Source organism: Brachionichthys hirsutus, chromosome 8, assembly GCF_040956055.1.
Source record: "Brachionichthys hirsutus isolate HB-005 chromosome 8, CSIRO-AGI_Bhir_v1, whole genome shotgun sequence".
In the NCBI taxonomy this organism is placed as follows: domain Eukaryota; kingdom Metazoa; phylum Chordata; class Actinopteri; order Lophiiformes; family Brachionichthyidae; genus Brachionichthys; species Brachionichthys hirsutus.
Genome location: NC_090904.1, coordinates 13800344 through 13818745, shown reverse-complemented (window position 1 = coordinate 13818745; position 18402 = coordinate 13800344). Strand labels below are relative to the sequence as shown.

The 18402-nt window shown below is 39.0% G+C and overlaps 1 protein-coding gene across 1 annotated transcript in view; it reads left to right on the top strand.

The window, feature by feature from the left end:
- Window positions 1-18402, top strand: part of slc2a9l2 (solute carrier family 2 member 9, like 2) — a 42855-nt gene that overhangs the window by 7674 nt on the left and 16779 nt on the right. Inside the window, exons 6-10 of the mRNA XM_068742156.1 lie at window positions 2562-2694; window positions 7492-7679; window positions 8785-8895; window positions 12412-12513; window positions 12930-13005. Coding sequence (XP_068598257.1) covers window positions 2562-2694; window positions 7492-7679; window positions 8785-8895; window positions 12412-12513; window positions 12930-13005 — 610 coding nt within the window. The remainder of the gene's footprint in view (window positions 1-2561; window positions 2695-7491; window positions 7680-8784; window positions 8896-12411; window positions 12514-12929; window positions 13006-18402) is intronic.

The window sequence follows — 18402 nt, the reverse complement described above, 5'->3', positions numbered from 1 at the left end:
TAGAGACACTTGTTTATTCCAGGGGTTTCAGGCTTTTAGCCGTTCTGCCACTGAACTCTCCTGAGACGCTCCACTATCAGAAGGCAAGAAACACCAGCGAGGCTTACATGTGTGTACTGTATCCTCCATCACACCACAAGTCTTGTAGTAGGTGATCACACCAGTCATCAGACAGTACAGTAATATGGTGGTCTGAAAGTTTTTTTTGTTTTTTATTTTTGCCTTTTAGACATCGTGCATCTTTATGGGCTCATCTTGGAGTTTTATTTTGCTGAGCACCGTTTTCCGTTCACACAGAAGGAGCAGTCGTCACATTGTCGTAGTTGAGCATTCCTTTTTTCTAATTCTTCTTCTTTTGAGCAATATTATTATGGTGGCCGTGTAAATGCAATGCTATTGGCTTCTGTAAATCTGTTTAGGACTGTGGTCAGATTTCATTTCTGACCACTAGATAATCCTGCTCCATGAAGATGATGGGACCATCTCATCTCCTCCTCATCTTTTATCATGACTAATAGAAGTCGTATTTTCACCATGTAATTTTATGCAATGTTGCTAAGAAATATTGATTTTTAACCGTTAGTGAGTAGTCGATATTAACTATTCCTATAGGTATATTAACTATACCTATAGGACATAGGTAGGAATCTCAGTGAAATGCCAGCTCTCCTGAAAGGAAATGTGACAGGACAGCTCACATCTGTAAGAGCCAATTGTCAATCTTCACTTCTGACAAAGCATCAGGAGCGTACCGTCCCAGAGGGGGAGACATTCATTACAGACGGCTACAGACTGAGGGATGATGGGCTTTTTATGATGGCCTGGTGGCGTGACGTTTTTACCAACACGCTTTTCATCATCTCGGATTTCACAGTTGAAGGGGAGCATACATGGAAAATTAAACGGGAATGTTCATATTTAAGGAAATGGGAATCTTATTGAGTCAATAATGAGAACATATGACAGAGAAAAACAGCTCCTCCCCTTCATTTTTTTTTTTTTACAGATGTCATGTTTACACTCGTTTGAAATTGTAATATTTCTCATTTAATGCAATTTTTTAAAGAGGTATGAATTTGTATGTAATTTGATTGTTTGCTTGATTGTTTGTTTATTTTGCATGGTGGTTTTCAATCGAACTACAGAGTAACTGTGTGGAGATCTGAGAAACAAAATCTCTGTCTGTGCATTCAGATTCCTGAATGTCTGAAATAATCTCTCATTGCTGGGCAGAAATATGCAATTCTGCGTTCGGAATCTGTGAGTGTATTGTGACATTTAGAATCAGATCTGTTAAGATTTGTAAATATATGCGGACAACTCTGTGAATATTTGGACAGGTGAGCTTGCTCTTGATCTTGACAGTGTGATTTGAAGTCACTGTGATCCCGACGTCATGTAAACCAATCTGGGTCTCAGTCATTGCTGGATGCATCGTTAACAGTTGACCTTCTGTGAGGCTTGTTGTGTTTCCATCTGTTTCCGACAATCGTTTTGCAGCTACCCTAATGAAGCTGCGTTCTACACAGCGAGGGAATTATGTGTTATGCCTTGACCTGACTAACCTACCGGAGTCTATTTTGGGTCTGTAATTGCGTTTTTGTTTACAGTACATTTGTGATTTTGGCAGTGCCACCAAGCTATTGGGATTCTTTAGATCAGTTTTAAAATGTGATTGGACTGTTTGACATTGAAAATGAATGAAGTTGTTTTTTTTTTTTACGTGGCCACGGCTGCGGGAATCAGAGCAGTAAACATCTTCCACTTTAAAATGTAATGGCATTTTGGTGAACAAGTGCTGCAGACTATATACACAAATGCGCAGTTCATTAACATTTTAGGCTGAATGCATCAGAGTCATTAAAGAAAAGTTAAGAGCATTTGTAAAAGGTTTTACAGTCTGTTAAGAATTTTTTTTTCACCTGGTAAAGGTTAGGAAACAGAATCCCCAGCAGACATTTTATGAATTGAAAGCTGACATTTTCTCTCCAAAGGGCAATTCCTCTCCACAATATGAATATTCCCCTCGAAGCATAGATCTCCAAAATTGATGGTGATGAGCATCCTGTCATTTTTCTCAAGGTTAAAGTCTGGTATGAGGTGTGCAGTTACAGTATGTCCGTGTGTCGTTGCAGTTAGTTGGAGGTGAGAGACAGTGTGTTGTCACTTCAGCACAGACCTCACACCTCTCAATTCAGCTGCAGATATCCAGCACAAAGCAGCTGGGACTTTTTAAATAATGACCGGTCAATATTCATCATCCATACACCATTTTCATGTCAGCACAACATACTTTTCTTTGTGCGTGTGCGAGTGTGCGATTTAAAAAAAAAAAACCCAAACATTTACTTTATAAATCTGATAAATTATAATCCTTCATTCTTACTTAAGGTAAACTGAGTCTAATAGTCAGCTTTCCTGTACCTTGTTTCCTCCAATCATGGCACAATTCACAGCTAATAATTCACTTATTCCATGGAGCATTATACTCAAACAGGAATACGGTATATGTGGCTTTGTAACATGCACCTCACCCACGTGTCATGTTGTTGTGACCGCAGGAGTCCAGATGGACCTTCTTGTTTTCCTTCTTGGTGGTACCGTCAGTGCTGCAGCTGGGTGTCCTACCCTTCTTACCAGAGAGTCCTCGCTACCTGCTGATAGACAAGAGGGACGAGGCTGCAGCAGAGAAAGGTAATAGAAACACAAATGCCATCACCCTCGCTCGAAAAGGTAGCAGGATGCCACACAATAGCCATTAATGATAGAAATACACACCCCTGTTAAAGTAATGACTCTGCAGAGGCAAGAATGTCACTGCATAGAATACCTTTATTCTGGCCTGGACTTCATTGTGCAAAAGCCTTTGTGGAAATTCGACCCGAGGTCATGCGTGTTGAAACATTTCTGTTGGTATTGATATACTGAACAAGGTTACGACCCAACATGCTGGAATCAGAGAAGAAGGCTTAACGGGGATTTACAGAAGGAGGCAGAATCCTGTGTAACTGCAAGTCTTTGGCTGGAGTGGGTAGCGTGGAGGCAGACGACAGAAGCTCACTGGAAAAGGAAATAATTACACGTCTTTTTCTTTTAATCTTTCCAAATGTTAGACTTAAACCCTGTTTTGACAGGATTTACTGAACTTCTTTAGGTGTGATTTTTAATCCATTCCAAAGTTGCTGGTAAATTTCCAGTCCTTCTCCCAGTGATAGCCACAAATACCCACTGTTCACTTTCAGCCAACAGATTGACTTTATTGCTCATTTTAACAATGACATTTTTTAAAAATCATCCATTCTGCTTTATTCAGCACGCAAACACACACACACGCGTGCACACTGTCTGCTCTGGTAACTTTCTTCATCAGCAGCAGGTTTTTTACATAATTGACCAACAAACACAACTCATGTTTCAGCGGACTAAGAATGGAGGAGGCTTACCGTTAATGACATGAACCCGGCACGATTGAAACCAACGGCACCAACCAGGTCCACTTTAGAGCTTAAAAGAACAGCAAAAGTAGGCCAACATGAAACAGAGCATTACATCACAATCGCTGCCGTTACAGCAGGGACTTAATACCAGAAAACGTTTCTCTCTCTCTGTCCGATCCCCTGCAGTTTAACTGCCAGTAGATGTAGCGCAAGGACAGGAGATCCTCTCGTTTTATTTCCTTATTTTAACTCAAAAGAAAAGAAAAAATGTAAAAATGTTTTTTTTTAAATACAAACATTTGACAACAAAGTTCAGGCTTTAACAAAAGGATACAGTGTGTGTATATATATATATATATATATATATATATACACACACACACACGTTCCTCTTAAACTCGTATGTATTTATGATGTTATTTTTGAAGAGTCGTTTAAATCTACCTATTGTTTGACTTGTTTCGATTTCATCACTGCAGTTATTCCATAAATGAACCCCGACTGTAGAAATACAGTGAAGTTTGACAGTTGTTCTCATGGCTGGTTATTTTGAATATGCTTATTCCTCTATAGACTGTATATGCTTATCTACGACGATGAATGAATGATGGTTTTTTGAGACAGATTCAAGGAAGTAGAATAAATGATGACGAATATATTTATTAGAATGTTAGTGTACAAGTACAGTCAAACAGTAGCATGTATTACAGTACAAATACAGTCAAACATCCTGTCTAAGAGGAGCATTTCAAAAAAGCCCTTGCGGTCTTGTTTCCGTTGAAAGTCCTTAAATCAAGATACAATACGTGACCAAATATCTATAACAGTACTTCATTGGCTCTTAAAGTAACCGATGAGGCTGTGGGGAAAAAAAGAATATGCGTTCATGAGAGAAGATCAAAAGAGGCAGCGTGAATATGTGGCAGGAGAACTTGATAAATGGGAAATTCTGCTCGAGCTGGTTTTCCTTGAAAATGTAAATATATTATTATATATATATATCAATACATAAAAATATAATGTTACTGATTGGCAGAAAAAGAATATTAACTTACACTGCTGTAATTTCAGTTACGTTGAAGACATGCTTTTAACCTATATTTGTTACATTTTGACAAATTGAATTTTCAAAGGTACATGAAATTCGCACTTAGCTTTTTCTGTTTGCAGTATTCCTCCAGCTGATCAGATGCACTGATTACTTTGATCACTGGTGATTACCTCACAAAAGGTCTGAAGCCATTTTCTAGATTTATGGATGCATGTCTGATCAATATCAGTGATAATGATGTCCTTGGGAGGTGTTATTCTCTCTAAATTCTTTATTAATATTGGTTTTAAGACTTGCCTTAATTATGACTCAGCGAGGTCGAGAGATCTGGGCTTCGTCCATTTAAAATAGATAGACCATGTCTTCCTCTCTGCTGCTTCCTTTTAACATTTGAAAAGACTACTGTCTTTTATCCTGTGAAATATATCATGTATCCAAATCACGACTTGTAATATTATTTTGAAATGGTTGCTCATTTTAATTTGTGGAATCTAAATGAAATGACCTTTTATTAATTATTTTGATGCTTTGTTAAATGAACAGTTCAATCAATAATTGAAATTAATTATCTGGTCAGTTTCCTTGCCTACAAACAGCGAAAGAGCATTGCATCTTTTCCTTAAAGCACCATCTGTTCGACTTAAAGTTTAAGTCAAACAGATGGAGCATATTCATACACACTAACTACAACTAATTGTTGGATTTATTATTGGAACTGAAAATGGAGCCTAAGCCTGCATTAAACATAAATTATTATATAAAGTATTAAACCTGCTCATAAATGTAGGTGGTGGGGAAAGATCCGAATTGGGGGGGGGGGGGGGCTGGTGGATTTGTGGATTTTGTCATAGTAAAAGGTCCATTATGGAGTTACAGGTGTCAGTTGGGGGGGGGGGGGGGGGGTAGGAAATCAGGAGGTTCAAGAATATTATTAAGATATGTCTTTGATCATATTATTCTCTGTGGTAATTTAAGCTGATCAGTTCACATTCAGTCTCCAAGGACAGCTGGCGAGGCAGCACTTTTTATAAAACTCACCATCAAATAATTAAATACATTTGAATAATGGCTTTCCTGCACGCTGCACTCATCTTAATGGATGAATCAGATGTTTGAACTACATCTATGCCATTGGCGTACTGAGCTGTAACTGCCTATCAGAATAAGAGTGCAACAAATGCATCCTAATACGGCATAGACAAAAAATTAACTTTGTTCAAGCATTTAAAGCAATGTTTGATTCATGAGACACTCCAAGTTTAACCGACGGAAACAATGCAACAACAATAATGCGCGATGCTACACCAAATGTGTTCTATGTTGAGTTTGGGACAACACAGACCAAATTGCACTAGTGAAGGGGGAAAAAAAAAGATTAGATTAGTTCAAGATGTGCTTGAGGGCAATGTCCATATAGCAGAAAGCAGAAAATTGGATCAAAATTAGTCATATATTTTTTTTTCATTAGAGTGGAAACGTATTAAAGAGGTTGTAGGTGTTTTGAATTGAAAGCACCGTTGGGGGGGTGTGCTGCTTCTGGCAACACACGAAACATAATTCACAAAGTCCACTTTGATTAACACGTCTTAGAGGCTTCATACTATATTTTAATGCCGTTTAGAATACTAGGAGGTAAGACTATGAATAGCTCTTATAGCTGAAGCCATTCTTAAACTTGGTGTTTAAAGTGAATTACTGAGGATGTGCACCTTCATATAGATAATTAACTGCAGCTATTAGGTTATAACTTGTCTTTTAAAGTAAGTTTTAAAAAGAAAATCAAGTTTAAGTTAATTGAAAGTTTCAGGATTTTCATGTGTTTATTGTTTTTGTTTATTTTTTTAATATATTTTTTCTCTCCCAGTAATTCATCTGCTGCGTAAAGGTCTCATTTAGCCGACAAGACCCGTTAGATATCGGATTATGCTGCGAACAAGCCGTTTCGGCCGAATTCACGAACCGCAACAACATACCAGTAGAGATTACGCGCGCCGGGTCTCCATGTTTCGTACCCGGCAAGCGGCAGAGACGGAAGCATAGAGGAGTTAGAGGAGGACCGCTAAACAGACTAAAAGCTCCTTGCTCAGGAACTGCTGGTCTCCTTCTATCTATGCATCTTGGCAAAAAAAAAGATTAATTAAAGTGCAAAAGTGTTATTCATGATCCGGGCAGAGCACAGACCTCCGAGGAGCCAGGGGGAGGATATTTCTGGAGACTGTTTGGAAGGGAAGCTGGTATCTGGACAGATGCAACTGCTGGCAGATGGAAGTGAAAGTTAACAGACAACAAGCAAATAGTTTAAGTAAATAATTTGGCTGGACGTGACTGACAGCATCAGCTGTCTTTATAGCAGAGATGATGGGAAGGCAGCTGGCAGCCTGACTGCAGTGCACCTGATTCCACTTCTTTAATTAAGCACAGACAGAGAGAGGAGAGCTTCTGAAAGGAGGAGGGTCTGACAGTTTACTCCTTTTGCACACCTGCTAGTCTGTCAGTGTTGATTTGAAACACTTTCTAATTGGTTGATTGATTTGTCTCTTTCTCTTGCCCCCTCTCCCTCTCAATAAAAGTCTATGTAGCTCACCCTTGCTTGATGCTTGTAATGAATTCCACCTTTCACAGGTAAACAATAAGATTTCTCCCTCTTTTTGGAAGTATTTTTTTTTAAAATCTCTAAGGGCCGTCGTGATAATACAGAGTGCTAACGCATCTTTTAAACCGCTGGCAGACGGTTGAGGCTCATCTGCATTTCAGAAAAAATTAAAATTCACATTGTGTTGATGAGTTATGTAACCCAAGGGATTACATGACAGGAATGGAAAATGGTAATTTAGATTTTAGTTTGGGGTTCAGTTTTGAACAAATGGATTCATTCCAGAATCTTTATTTGCTGCCGAGTAAATCCTGAACATAGTTTTAGTTTGATGGTTGTTTTGAGGGCTACTTGTGTGAAGATAAGTTTTTAACACTCTGTGTGTGTGTGTGTGTGTGTGTGTGTGTTAGCCTTTCAGAGGTTTTTAGGGAAGAAGGATGTGTCGCAGGAGCTGGAGGAGGTCTATGCTGAGGCCCGAGCTCAGAAAAACCTGCAAACTGCCTCTCTGATGCAGCTGCTGAAGAATCCAGCTGTTCGCTGGCAGATTATCACCGTCATCATCACCATGACCAGCTATCAGCTCTGTGGCCTCAATGCTGTAAGATTGTCTCACAGTGCGTGATATTTTAGGATACATGGTTATTTGTGCATTTCAGTAGCATTACCATGTATTGGATGCGACATCTTGGAATTGTTCATGTTCTTTGTGTTTGCTTATTGGCTTATTCATGCTAAAATGTAGATTCAGTGAAGTCAGAACATAACATTTCATTCTACTTTTCAAAAGCGGGTTTCCTGCTGAAAAGAATCTACTGGAGCATTTTCTAAAACTATTTATTTGAACAGAAAATGAGATAACATGCAGTTCAGTGCTGAATTGTGAGGGTGTCCTGTCTGCACTGTTCTGACAGGTCATGTGATACATTGGGTCTGGCCTGGGCATGGACAAGTCTTCCAACAAGACACGAACTGTAATTTAGATGGCTCTGAAGGCCTCTATTTGTATTTTGCATTGCTATCCCACCTCCGTCAAACCTGTCAAACGAATCCAGTAAATACTGTAGTATTGGAATGACTTTTTGATGTCACACAGGGTTATTCAGTGACTTGAAAAATGAGTAATTATACCTCAGTTGACAGCTGAGAAATATTCCTGTAACCAGTCACAGTAGCAGTGCTTCATTTTGCAAAAAAAAAAAGAGAACATTTTGACAACTGTATGAGAATTGTATTCATATTGTGTGTATTCTGCTGTTCTCTCCGGGACCAGATATGAGAACAGTGGAGTGATGAAAGAAAAATGACAAATACTTCATCCGGCGGTGTAATTTAAACCCAATTTGATTTTCTGACTTGATAAATTGAAAGAGTTCACTTTAGATGTTTTAAAAAATCTGCTCTGCAATTATTCATATTGTGTGAAGAAAACTAATCTAATCAGCTTGTCCATATTTTGTGGAATTTGGAACAACCCATTGTCACCATTGTGACCAACATCTCCACAGGCATTCGTTAAAGTTCAACACATGCAAAATATGATTCAAATCGGAGGGGACAGACTCGCTCTCCAATCAACATGAATTCATCCTGGTTTATATTTGATATTATCAACAAAATACCAGCGCTCATATATATATATATACATATGGCATGCCGTTCAGGACATTATTATATATATACGGTATATATTATTTGTTTCATAGATCTGGTATTACACCAATGGGATCCTTCGGGAAGCAGGCTTTGCAGATAACCTCCTCCCTTACATCACACTGAGCACGGGCGCCATAGAGACTGTGGCCGCTGTCATTTCAGTGAGTATCAACCTTAACATTTACCAGACATGTCTGATTCAGTACTTAATATATACTTAATATAAGTACTTTTACTTACTTTTAGTATTGTCTTTAACATTTGTGTGTCTTTAAAACCTACTTTTAGTTTTACTTTGTATGGATGAAATTATCATGCGTGTGAAACACAGAGCATGTGATGTCCAGAGCAGCACAGACACTGATTTGCGTTCAGTGAGAAGTAAGTGGCGAATGTGGTGAATGGAAATGATCTCCAACAGAAAAAACAAATAATTTTGTGAAGAATTTCAGCCCTTTTTAAAAATGTTGAATAGTTATGTCGGCACGTTTGTTTCTGAGGCGGGAGATGGATCATCTGCATATTTAAAGGGCCTTACTGATGGGCAGATGGTGCTTTGTATACCCATCCACTTTGTGTGGATGGGTGAACACTGGCTTATGTTGTAAAGCACTGAGTGGACACACAATCAGTCTTATTTAAGTGTAAACCCTTTACCATCTTTAATTATCAATAAATACTATAGATTCAAATACAGTTAACATTCTGCAAATACACAGAATAATATTATTATACACATAATTTACCAGCAAGTCAATGACCACTGTTGTGTTTTACAAGGATTCATCAGTGACTGGCTTATTTATTTGAGTGATATACTACAATCCTAAAACGCAGTAATAAAGGGCGAAGCTGCTGCCACTTAATTACTGAAGATGTACTGTGAATTGATTTACACTGCAGCTGTCGGCAAGATTCCATTTGTCTCTGGCAGCAGATCTATCACTAAATAGATCAGAAAGCACTTAGCATCAACCCAGCGTAGATGAGCAATTCGACGGTGGATGTGTACTATATGTGTGGCAGCTCGTGGATGTGACACTCCGCTGCAGAGTGTCACGTGATGGTGTGTGCCAAAGAGGAACGTAAACAACAACGCCAATTAAAGTATAAAACATACCAAAAGATCTATTAATAGTCAAAGTGTGAAGGGCTTAGTTCCCTCCTCTGTGAGACTCTCGTCTGTAAGTACAACCAGAATAACTACGGTATGTTGTGGACATAGCCTGTCAGCTACGACAGTGTCTCTGTGTAATGGATGTACAGTATAAAGAGCTGCAGGTGTGTGTGAGGGGGGGGTCATAGGTACAGGTATATTTATCTGTGCTTTAACTCATTCACTGCCACATGATGGGAAGACAGCTTGCAGCCTGACTGCAGTGCACCTGATTCCACTTCTTTCCATAGACGTCAATTAGGTTTGAAATTGAATTACTCCAGAATGAAAAAGGGTAGGAATGCACTTTCAAGAAGATACTTGAATTTTTCATTTGGTAGGTTCTGTGTTTGCACATGCAGTCATAGTACATACTAGTCTGTGGGTCTTGTAAAAATAGGGCAAAATGCACGAAAACTGCTGTCACTGAATGAGTTAAAAATGTCAAACAATCAGTAAATATTACGTTTCATTTATTTCAATCTTTTCTTTCTTTTGATCTATTCTGCTCTGTCTCAGCCACTGCTGCTTTCTCATCCAGCCAAATCCTAATCAGAGAAAAGTAAAAATATTTTATATATGCGCTCTGTGATTCAGATCCACGACCAAAATGTAATTTGTTCTTCCTTGGCTCGTGCGCATTTATTTCATATCCAAACGTACAGCAGCCTCGTGCTCATCTTTCATTCCGATGGATGTTGGGCAAAAACATTTCTGAAGCACAAAGGATTCACTTTAACATGTAATGTAAAGGCAAAATGAGGAACGTGTGCTGGTGGCTGGAGAGGGGCCAGTTTTACCCTCAGAGCACTGCCGAGGTGCCCTTGAGCAAGGCACCGCTCCCAATTGCGCCGATCATGGCGGCGCCTTCACCCTATGCCCTCTCTGCATGCTCTGGGGCCCCTATGCATATATGCATGTATGTGTGGTTGCTTCAAGGGGCCCTTGTTCTAGGGTGTAAATTTTGTTCGTAAAAAGTGTTAAACATATAATAACAATAAAAGATCATCTTAATCCGTTTCTGTCGCTTGTCTCTTATTGTTGAAAACAGGCATGTTCCTACAGTCGACAGACGCGTTACTTCTCTTCCTTCACACGCATGCAGGTTCATAAATATTCAGTCTTGCACTGTCAGAGACCTTAATTTGGCTGCAGCAGGGCAGCGTCTGGGGGCGAGGTGTCCTCTGCCTTCAGGGGCTGGTGGTTACTGGTGGTGTTGGGTCGGGAGGCACACGTGCACATACACAGACTGAATTAAAATGCATCGAAGGTGATCCAAATCATAAGATCTTAGGTTCTGTAGAATAACCTGCTGCCAGTGGGAGCAGTGAAATGGAGGAAAAGTCTATCTTGAACTGGATTTTGGGTGAAGGCATATAAATTGTGCAAATTCCAGTGACCTCCAGAGTCTCATGAAATCCCAACGGCAGGTCCAGCTGTGGGTCCGTGGCAGGAATGCGCTATGAAGCCACGTGGATGCATGCGGTGAGGCTTTTGATTTGGGATTCATCTGGGCGTGAAGCCAGTTGTGCCTCCGTCCCATGTCACACAGATCATCCACGAACCAAATAACAACACACTGGGGTGGAGAGTGAGAAGTGCCTGTGGAATTATTGATGCACCGCTGCTGTGCTGTGTATGACCACGACAGTACCGAGGGCTTTTCCTTCATCTTCCCGTGGAATTTATTGATGCATCGAAGGGCTAAGAAACGGATTCAACATGTTGTCTCTTACTTCATCAACGCGTTGCATTGAAACTTGTATTTATTTTTGCATTCCAGACCATCACGCTCAATCATAATACCATATGGCACGCAGCACGAACTGGAAAGCTGAGAAAATGTGCAGAACCTTAAATAGATTGTCAGCGTAAACACTTATTTGTTCCAGAGATCATAAACAAGATTTATCGGCAGGCCCGGTACTTTCTAATGTGGAGGGTGAGCAATGCAAACCTCTAAAATGATCGTTTTTACTTTGCATTTCCTTGCATTTTTTTAAATAAGATCCCTGTAAACACGGGTCAGCATTTGCTAAAAATGCTTCAGGGTGCGTGCCAAGGCAGTTTCTCAGACACACGACTACAGAATATGTTCACAGTGATGTCTGAGTAGGTTCTAATCCAGGAAGTTAGAAGCAGAAATCTTGGAATTGCCTCTTTTCTACAATACTAATCTACCCTTTAACAAAATATTGGATGCAAATGATGATACAGAGCATCACCAGATTATTTCTTATGTTGTCAAATTAATTATTTTTTTTATCAGATTGTGGAACTAGTAAATGAAAAGTTATCTCCAAATATAGGAATCTTTGTCATCTGAAGACCATGAATTTGGTGGTGATCCATCCAGTTGTTTATGCATTTCATTTTTAATCACGTAGAGGAGAAACGGATATTCATCCAGAGCCATGCACTTGGTGTTGTAATAAAAAATACAGTATATATAATAAAAAAAATATTGTTCCTAAAAATGGAAATACTCCTTACATTTTTTATTGGTGCGTTTCACCCACAGGGCTTAGTGATAGAGCGAATCGGGAGGAAGCCCCTCCTCATATTCGGTTTCTCTGCCATGGCCGTGTTCTTCAGTCTACTCACAGTGTTCCTCAAATTCCAGGTAAGCCTCTCCTCCTCCTCCTCCTCGTCTCTGACCTCATTTTAGACAGATGTTGGAAATGAAAGGTTGGCACAAAGCACAGAGACCTGTTCAGCAATGTGTCCCAATTATACTGCAAAATAAATTCCATCAAGATCCCTGCTATGAGGGAAGTAAGTTATTATGTTTTTATATACAACACAGTATTTTACGCATTTTGTAACAGTGTATTTTAACTACTTTAGCCGGTGGATTTATTCCATTATGACTAATGAATCAACTTATTCAGGTCCGTCCAGCAGAGCTACCTGGCGATTGAAATAAAATATACAACCCAGCTGCTGATTGCTCATTTCAAGTGTATATTTGCTGCATTTTCCCATCAATGTATTGATTATACTCACTGCAGTGTTGTCTTTTGTTATCTACTATTGCAGGACAGCGGGTCGTGGATGCCCTACCTCAGTTACGTCTGTTTACTGGCTGTGATTGCATCCTTTTGCTCTGGGCCAGGTAAAGCACCTGACCTATCAGCTGAGCTTTCCTCTTGTCTGTCTAGAATTTTCCTACTTTTTAGTTGCTTCTCCGTGATCCATTTCCTTTAATAAAAAAAAAAAACAGTTAAGGAAGCATGTTGCAGATCTTTTCAGATTTTCTTTTTCCTGATCTCATTCTGGATCAGATCCAGAAGACATTTTTCATGATAGTGCATACTGGACCCCTTTATGACTGTGATTTTTGGTGAGTGAATTGAATGCATATTCTATTCTCCAGACAGGTATCCGGATTGATCTAAAAATTTCCATCTTCAGATTTTCTTTCATCGAGATCCATCAAGCAGTTTTTCCATAATCCTGCTAACCAACTAGTAAACAAACAAACAGGCAAACTGATAAATGCCATCAAAAACATAACCTCCTTGGCCGAGATAACTATTGTTAATAATTACAGTCACAGTTGATGTTGATGTCAGGAAGCATCGCACTGCAAACGGGGGCCAGTGTGCACAGTTGTTGTCAGTGTGAGGCCGACTTTGAGTTTGAAGCTGAGGCCATAGCCAGCACCAGCATACCACCTCTGAAAAACAACACCTCCAAGGACCATTACTCCAGTGAAGGGCTTCGGTGTATCAAGATGAAATGTAATGAGTAGAGTAGCCAAAAGTGTGGAACATTTGAGGAAAGTGGAGAAATATATATTTATTATGGAAATATAAAAAGACAATAAAGCCACCCACACGTCTGCAGGCTGCACAATTCTACTGCTGAGTGTCATCTCCCCTCTAGCAAACTGTTCATCGCCTCGCTCAGGTACAGTTCTGTGTTGATCACCCTAGGGAGATAGATCATTTCTCATTACTCTCACTGCAGGGCGATGAACTACAGTCTGTTGAAACAAACACAACCCCTCACTTCTTTGGGAGGATGACTGGGAGGGGAGGAGAACACAGACCATTGGGTTTGACCCCAGCAGGGCTTTGTTCTTGTGAGTGGATAAATGAGGAGCAGTCATTCTTGATGTCTTTTACCATGGAGACAGTGTACCAGATATTGGAAAAGAAAAACACAAAGATGATGCTGTGTGACAGGAGAAATGGGGATCTTTGTTTTGTTTTTGTTTTGGCTTTGATGACCTATTATCATAGAATTTATCATAGCAGATTTTAAATGTTTCATGCACCATCTAATAAGTGATTATCTGCAACAATGAATATTCATCCACCTCCTTCGCTCATTAGTGATCTCTCTGTGACAAAGAGAGACAAAATACACAGTTCATTAGTGATAAGGCAAAAGGAGCGGTGGGCTGTTAAATTTATTTGTTGAATTCATTACATTTTTATTTATGTCAGGTGAAAGCACAGAATATCTGTCTACATCCAGATTTGGGCTGTTGAATGCTCTTATTACCGGTATTAACAATTTTCAACTGCATCTATATTTGCTCAAGTAACGAGTTCACCTGCATTGCACGGAAAACATGAAAACGGTCTCAGGGCAGGATTCAAACTGAGGACCTTCTTGCTCTGAGGCAACAGTGTGAACTGTCCCTCTGCCATGCTGCCCAGCTTCTCAACAGCCCCCATCCCCCCCAGAACAAAGAATCAGGTGATTTCTTTCTATTTACATCTTTGTGAGTGAAATTAATATATTTTAATCAAGCGCATGCATTAATTAGTAAATGCACATATTTCAATGTAAACAGGATTCAGCAGCCCAAGCTATTAACAGAAACCAGATTAAAACATGCCGCTTTTACAAGTGCAAAGGAGACGCATCTAATATTACATAATTTATCACTGAATTCCAGACACTAAAAGCCTGAACCATGAAATCATTGCCAGAAAAATGTATTTTTGTGGAAAATAAGGTCTTAATGGAACCTTAATGCTAAATTGGTGCTGTTCAAGGAAATAACCCACGGAAAAAGAAATGCTGTAGAAAATGTGTCATGTTGGCGGAACCCAATCCACCAGATACCAGTAATGTTTATTATTAGTGTTAGCATGGCTATTGGTTTTGTCCCTATGAGATGTTTGCTGGTTTGAGTGACGTAAACTACGTTTATGTCATAAAGCAAGCATTGCTATTTGAAACACTCAGGTTTGCAAGCAAAGACCGGTTATTAAAATGATTTTGGGTTGTGTCAAAGCTAATTTCTTATTCAAATCAGCAACTGTGTAGAAATGCACCAGATTGTGTTACAGATTGACACCACAGAGATTAGGCTCGACTTTATTTTGGGAATTTAAAAAAAGACTTAAAGACTGGAGGATTAAAAGGCGTTCTTTTGAATCAACTCTCTTGGATTTGGCAATAAACTACCCACAAAACAGTCACGTGCCAGTTTGGCACAGATAAATGTGTATACTGCAAGCTCTTCTTCCAATTCAAGCTTCCAAGTATCTGTGTCTTGAGTGGCCGGATAACTTTTAGTTCAATTAGGACTGTTAATTATCTAATGTAGTAGGGACTGGTATTAATATATATAAAAAACACTCTTGCATGTTGTTGTGTTGTTAAATATCAGGTATCAAAACATTATTGATATGCTTCCACCAGATATCAGAGATACATTTGATCAATATATATCTGATTGATAAATGAAGGATTTCCAAACGAGTGAGTCAGTAGTTCTCAGTGTTTCATACTCTTAAGCAAAATGAACTATTTCTTCCTTTTCATTGGGCCAGGAATATGCATTACATTTTGTCCCTGTAAATGTTCATAATAGCTTTTGGAGTCATCTGACGACTGGTAATTACAAACATCTGAGAGGACCTGACCCCCTGCTGCTCTGTGCTCTGTGTTGATTGAAAGCTTGATGATATGTCCAATAATTATAGAGCATTGCACATTTGTGCCTCTTGAAAACTTGCATTAAAAGTGTCATACAGCTCCTGAAATTGCGCTGTCTGACACATTCAAAGAGAAAAACATTTCAGGATCATAATGTGATTCCCTCGACATTGTTTTGGCTCTGATAGATAATTTGAATGGCAGGCTGCATTTTCTCAGTGATTTGTTTTCTGGCTGTTTGTTATTTGAGATGATTCTCTGCATCTGATTATGCGCTTTCATTTGATTTCTTTGAAATGTTTGACACCCCCCCCCCCCCCAAAAAAAATCTAAATGTATATATATTTTTTCGTAGATCTCATGTCGGCTGACTCTACATGTTAAGTAGAGTCGTCAGTCCATCGCTCCTCTTAAATGTTATAAAGGCAGTGTCGGTGTGTAAATTCCCATCAGCTAATGCCATGTAAACTCCTATTTATGAGGTGACACATATTTGATGCAATGAGGGTTTCAGTTTAAATTATTTAAAAATAGAATGACAAAATATTTCATAAATTAGATCAGCTACAATTTCATTTCACACGGGATAATTCTCTCGTTGACAGCATCAATATTCTTTGCTTCTCCACGGCGCCACATTTGTCCCACAGCTCCTGATGACAGCAGTGGCTCTTTTGCAGTTGAACGCTGTTGCTCAACAACATGAATTAATTAGATATGCATCCTCTGTGAATATTTTTTTCCCCCATTTTAAAATTCACACCAGGAACAGTCAGGATTAAACAACCAAGGGCCTCAACATTGATGGAAATGTATTTTTGGGTGGGAGAATTAAACATGAACCAGGAAGCCACAGAGTCACAGAGAAAATGTAAAACTCAACTGTTTCTTTTCTTGTTTTAAAATTTAAACAAATAAATAAAATGTAAATCCCTCTAAGGGCTAGAGTTTAAAGTTTGTTTTCTTTTGCTCTGTTGATAGTGTGGACAAAAGGCTAACAATATGAGACTAATCCCGCAGATTAAGTGCACAGTGACTCTCATTCATCGAGATGTCACACTTTCTTATCTGATCAGAATGGTGATTGGATTGTTCTCTTTTCACAGCTCATAAATTATCTGAATTAATTTTGGTGACTCAACAGATTAGACTGCTGCCTGGGGTGAAAACACACACATTGCCTCTGTAGATCGGGATTTTTGTGGATATATTGTATTTCTTGTGCATTTTATTTTGTCTTCAAAGTTGATATTTTTCATATTGGTAAACTTGGCGGATGCTCATCTTTGCCTTTGTCACTTTGTGTGAGGAACGTGCTCCTCATTTCTGCATGCCTGTCTTCTTGTGATCCGGCTTGATAGGAAATTTCCGAGCTGCGTTTCATCTGGCTGACTAAAATAACAGATGTGTTAAGCTTGCGTTTGTGTTTGATGACTGCCACATGGCAGCGTTAAAAAGAACGATCAAACGATTAAAACACAGACGAGCGGTGAACGTTTTTTTCCTGACTTATCCCGTATCAAGCGTACGGGAGTAATTGTGTTGTTTCTTTTTTGAAGGATGCGATCTGTGCAGGAAGACAAGACAGAATATAAATTTTTTTTTTTTTTACTTTACTTCATGCTCCACTTGGTCTTTCCCTCCCCCGTGATCCGTTTGATAAGTGCTCACTAAAGAGATAGGCAGTAGAAGCAAAGGTCTATGACAGCAAAAGGGATGCACATTAGATTGAATGTGAATCAAGGGGAAATCACGTAAATACCAATTACAACATTTTCAAGGTCTAAAAACATGTTATCCATGGACTATGTTTACTTTATGGTTTACTTTTCTTATTTGTATTTTTTAAAGGGAAGTCTATGGAGACATTTTTATGCTTTTAGGCTGTCATTGAGGGACTGTCAAGTGATAATGACCTTCCTGTTGTAAGGCTCATATACATAAAGAGCTACCTATAGTCAAAACTAGCTAAAGTATAACATACCCTTTGTGTTAATTGTTTTTACGTATTTGTGTAAATGCTGCACAGGTAATGCTTTTTAAAATCTCCCAACGCACAGAGATGCAACACTTATTAACCAAGCTGCACAAAGCAAACACCTCTGCATTACAAATATTTAATGTCTCAGCATTTTCAGAGCTCACCTTGGGTAAAAGCACGAGTAAGCACTGTCCCGAGAAGAGCTCCTGTGGGAATGTCCACTCGAGGTCAAACTGCATTTATGCTATTATGAACGCACAGCTACCAAAATAAGGCTGTCTTGTGGTCTTTTTCACTACTTGTGCTTCATTGATAAATTATTGGCTTATATGAAAATAAAGAAAACAACATGCAAATTGGAATTGCTGTTGTGCCTTAAATCGAATAAAATAGTGGACAAAGATTTTTTTAAGGAAAATTTGGTACAAAAAAAATGCTTTGCACCAAATACTGTGATATTTACAGTGACCGCACATTAATTAGACGTCAAATAAGGCGAGTCTTCAATATAGAGTGTGAGCAGTTTCATGAAGAGAGGCTGGCTCACCATGCAGCTCCACATAGGTGATGTCTACACCTCGATCAGGAGTAGTTTGTCTGTTCAGACAGACTAAAGAATTTTAATTGGCT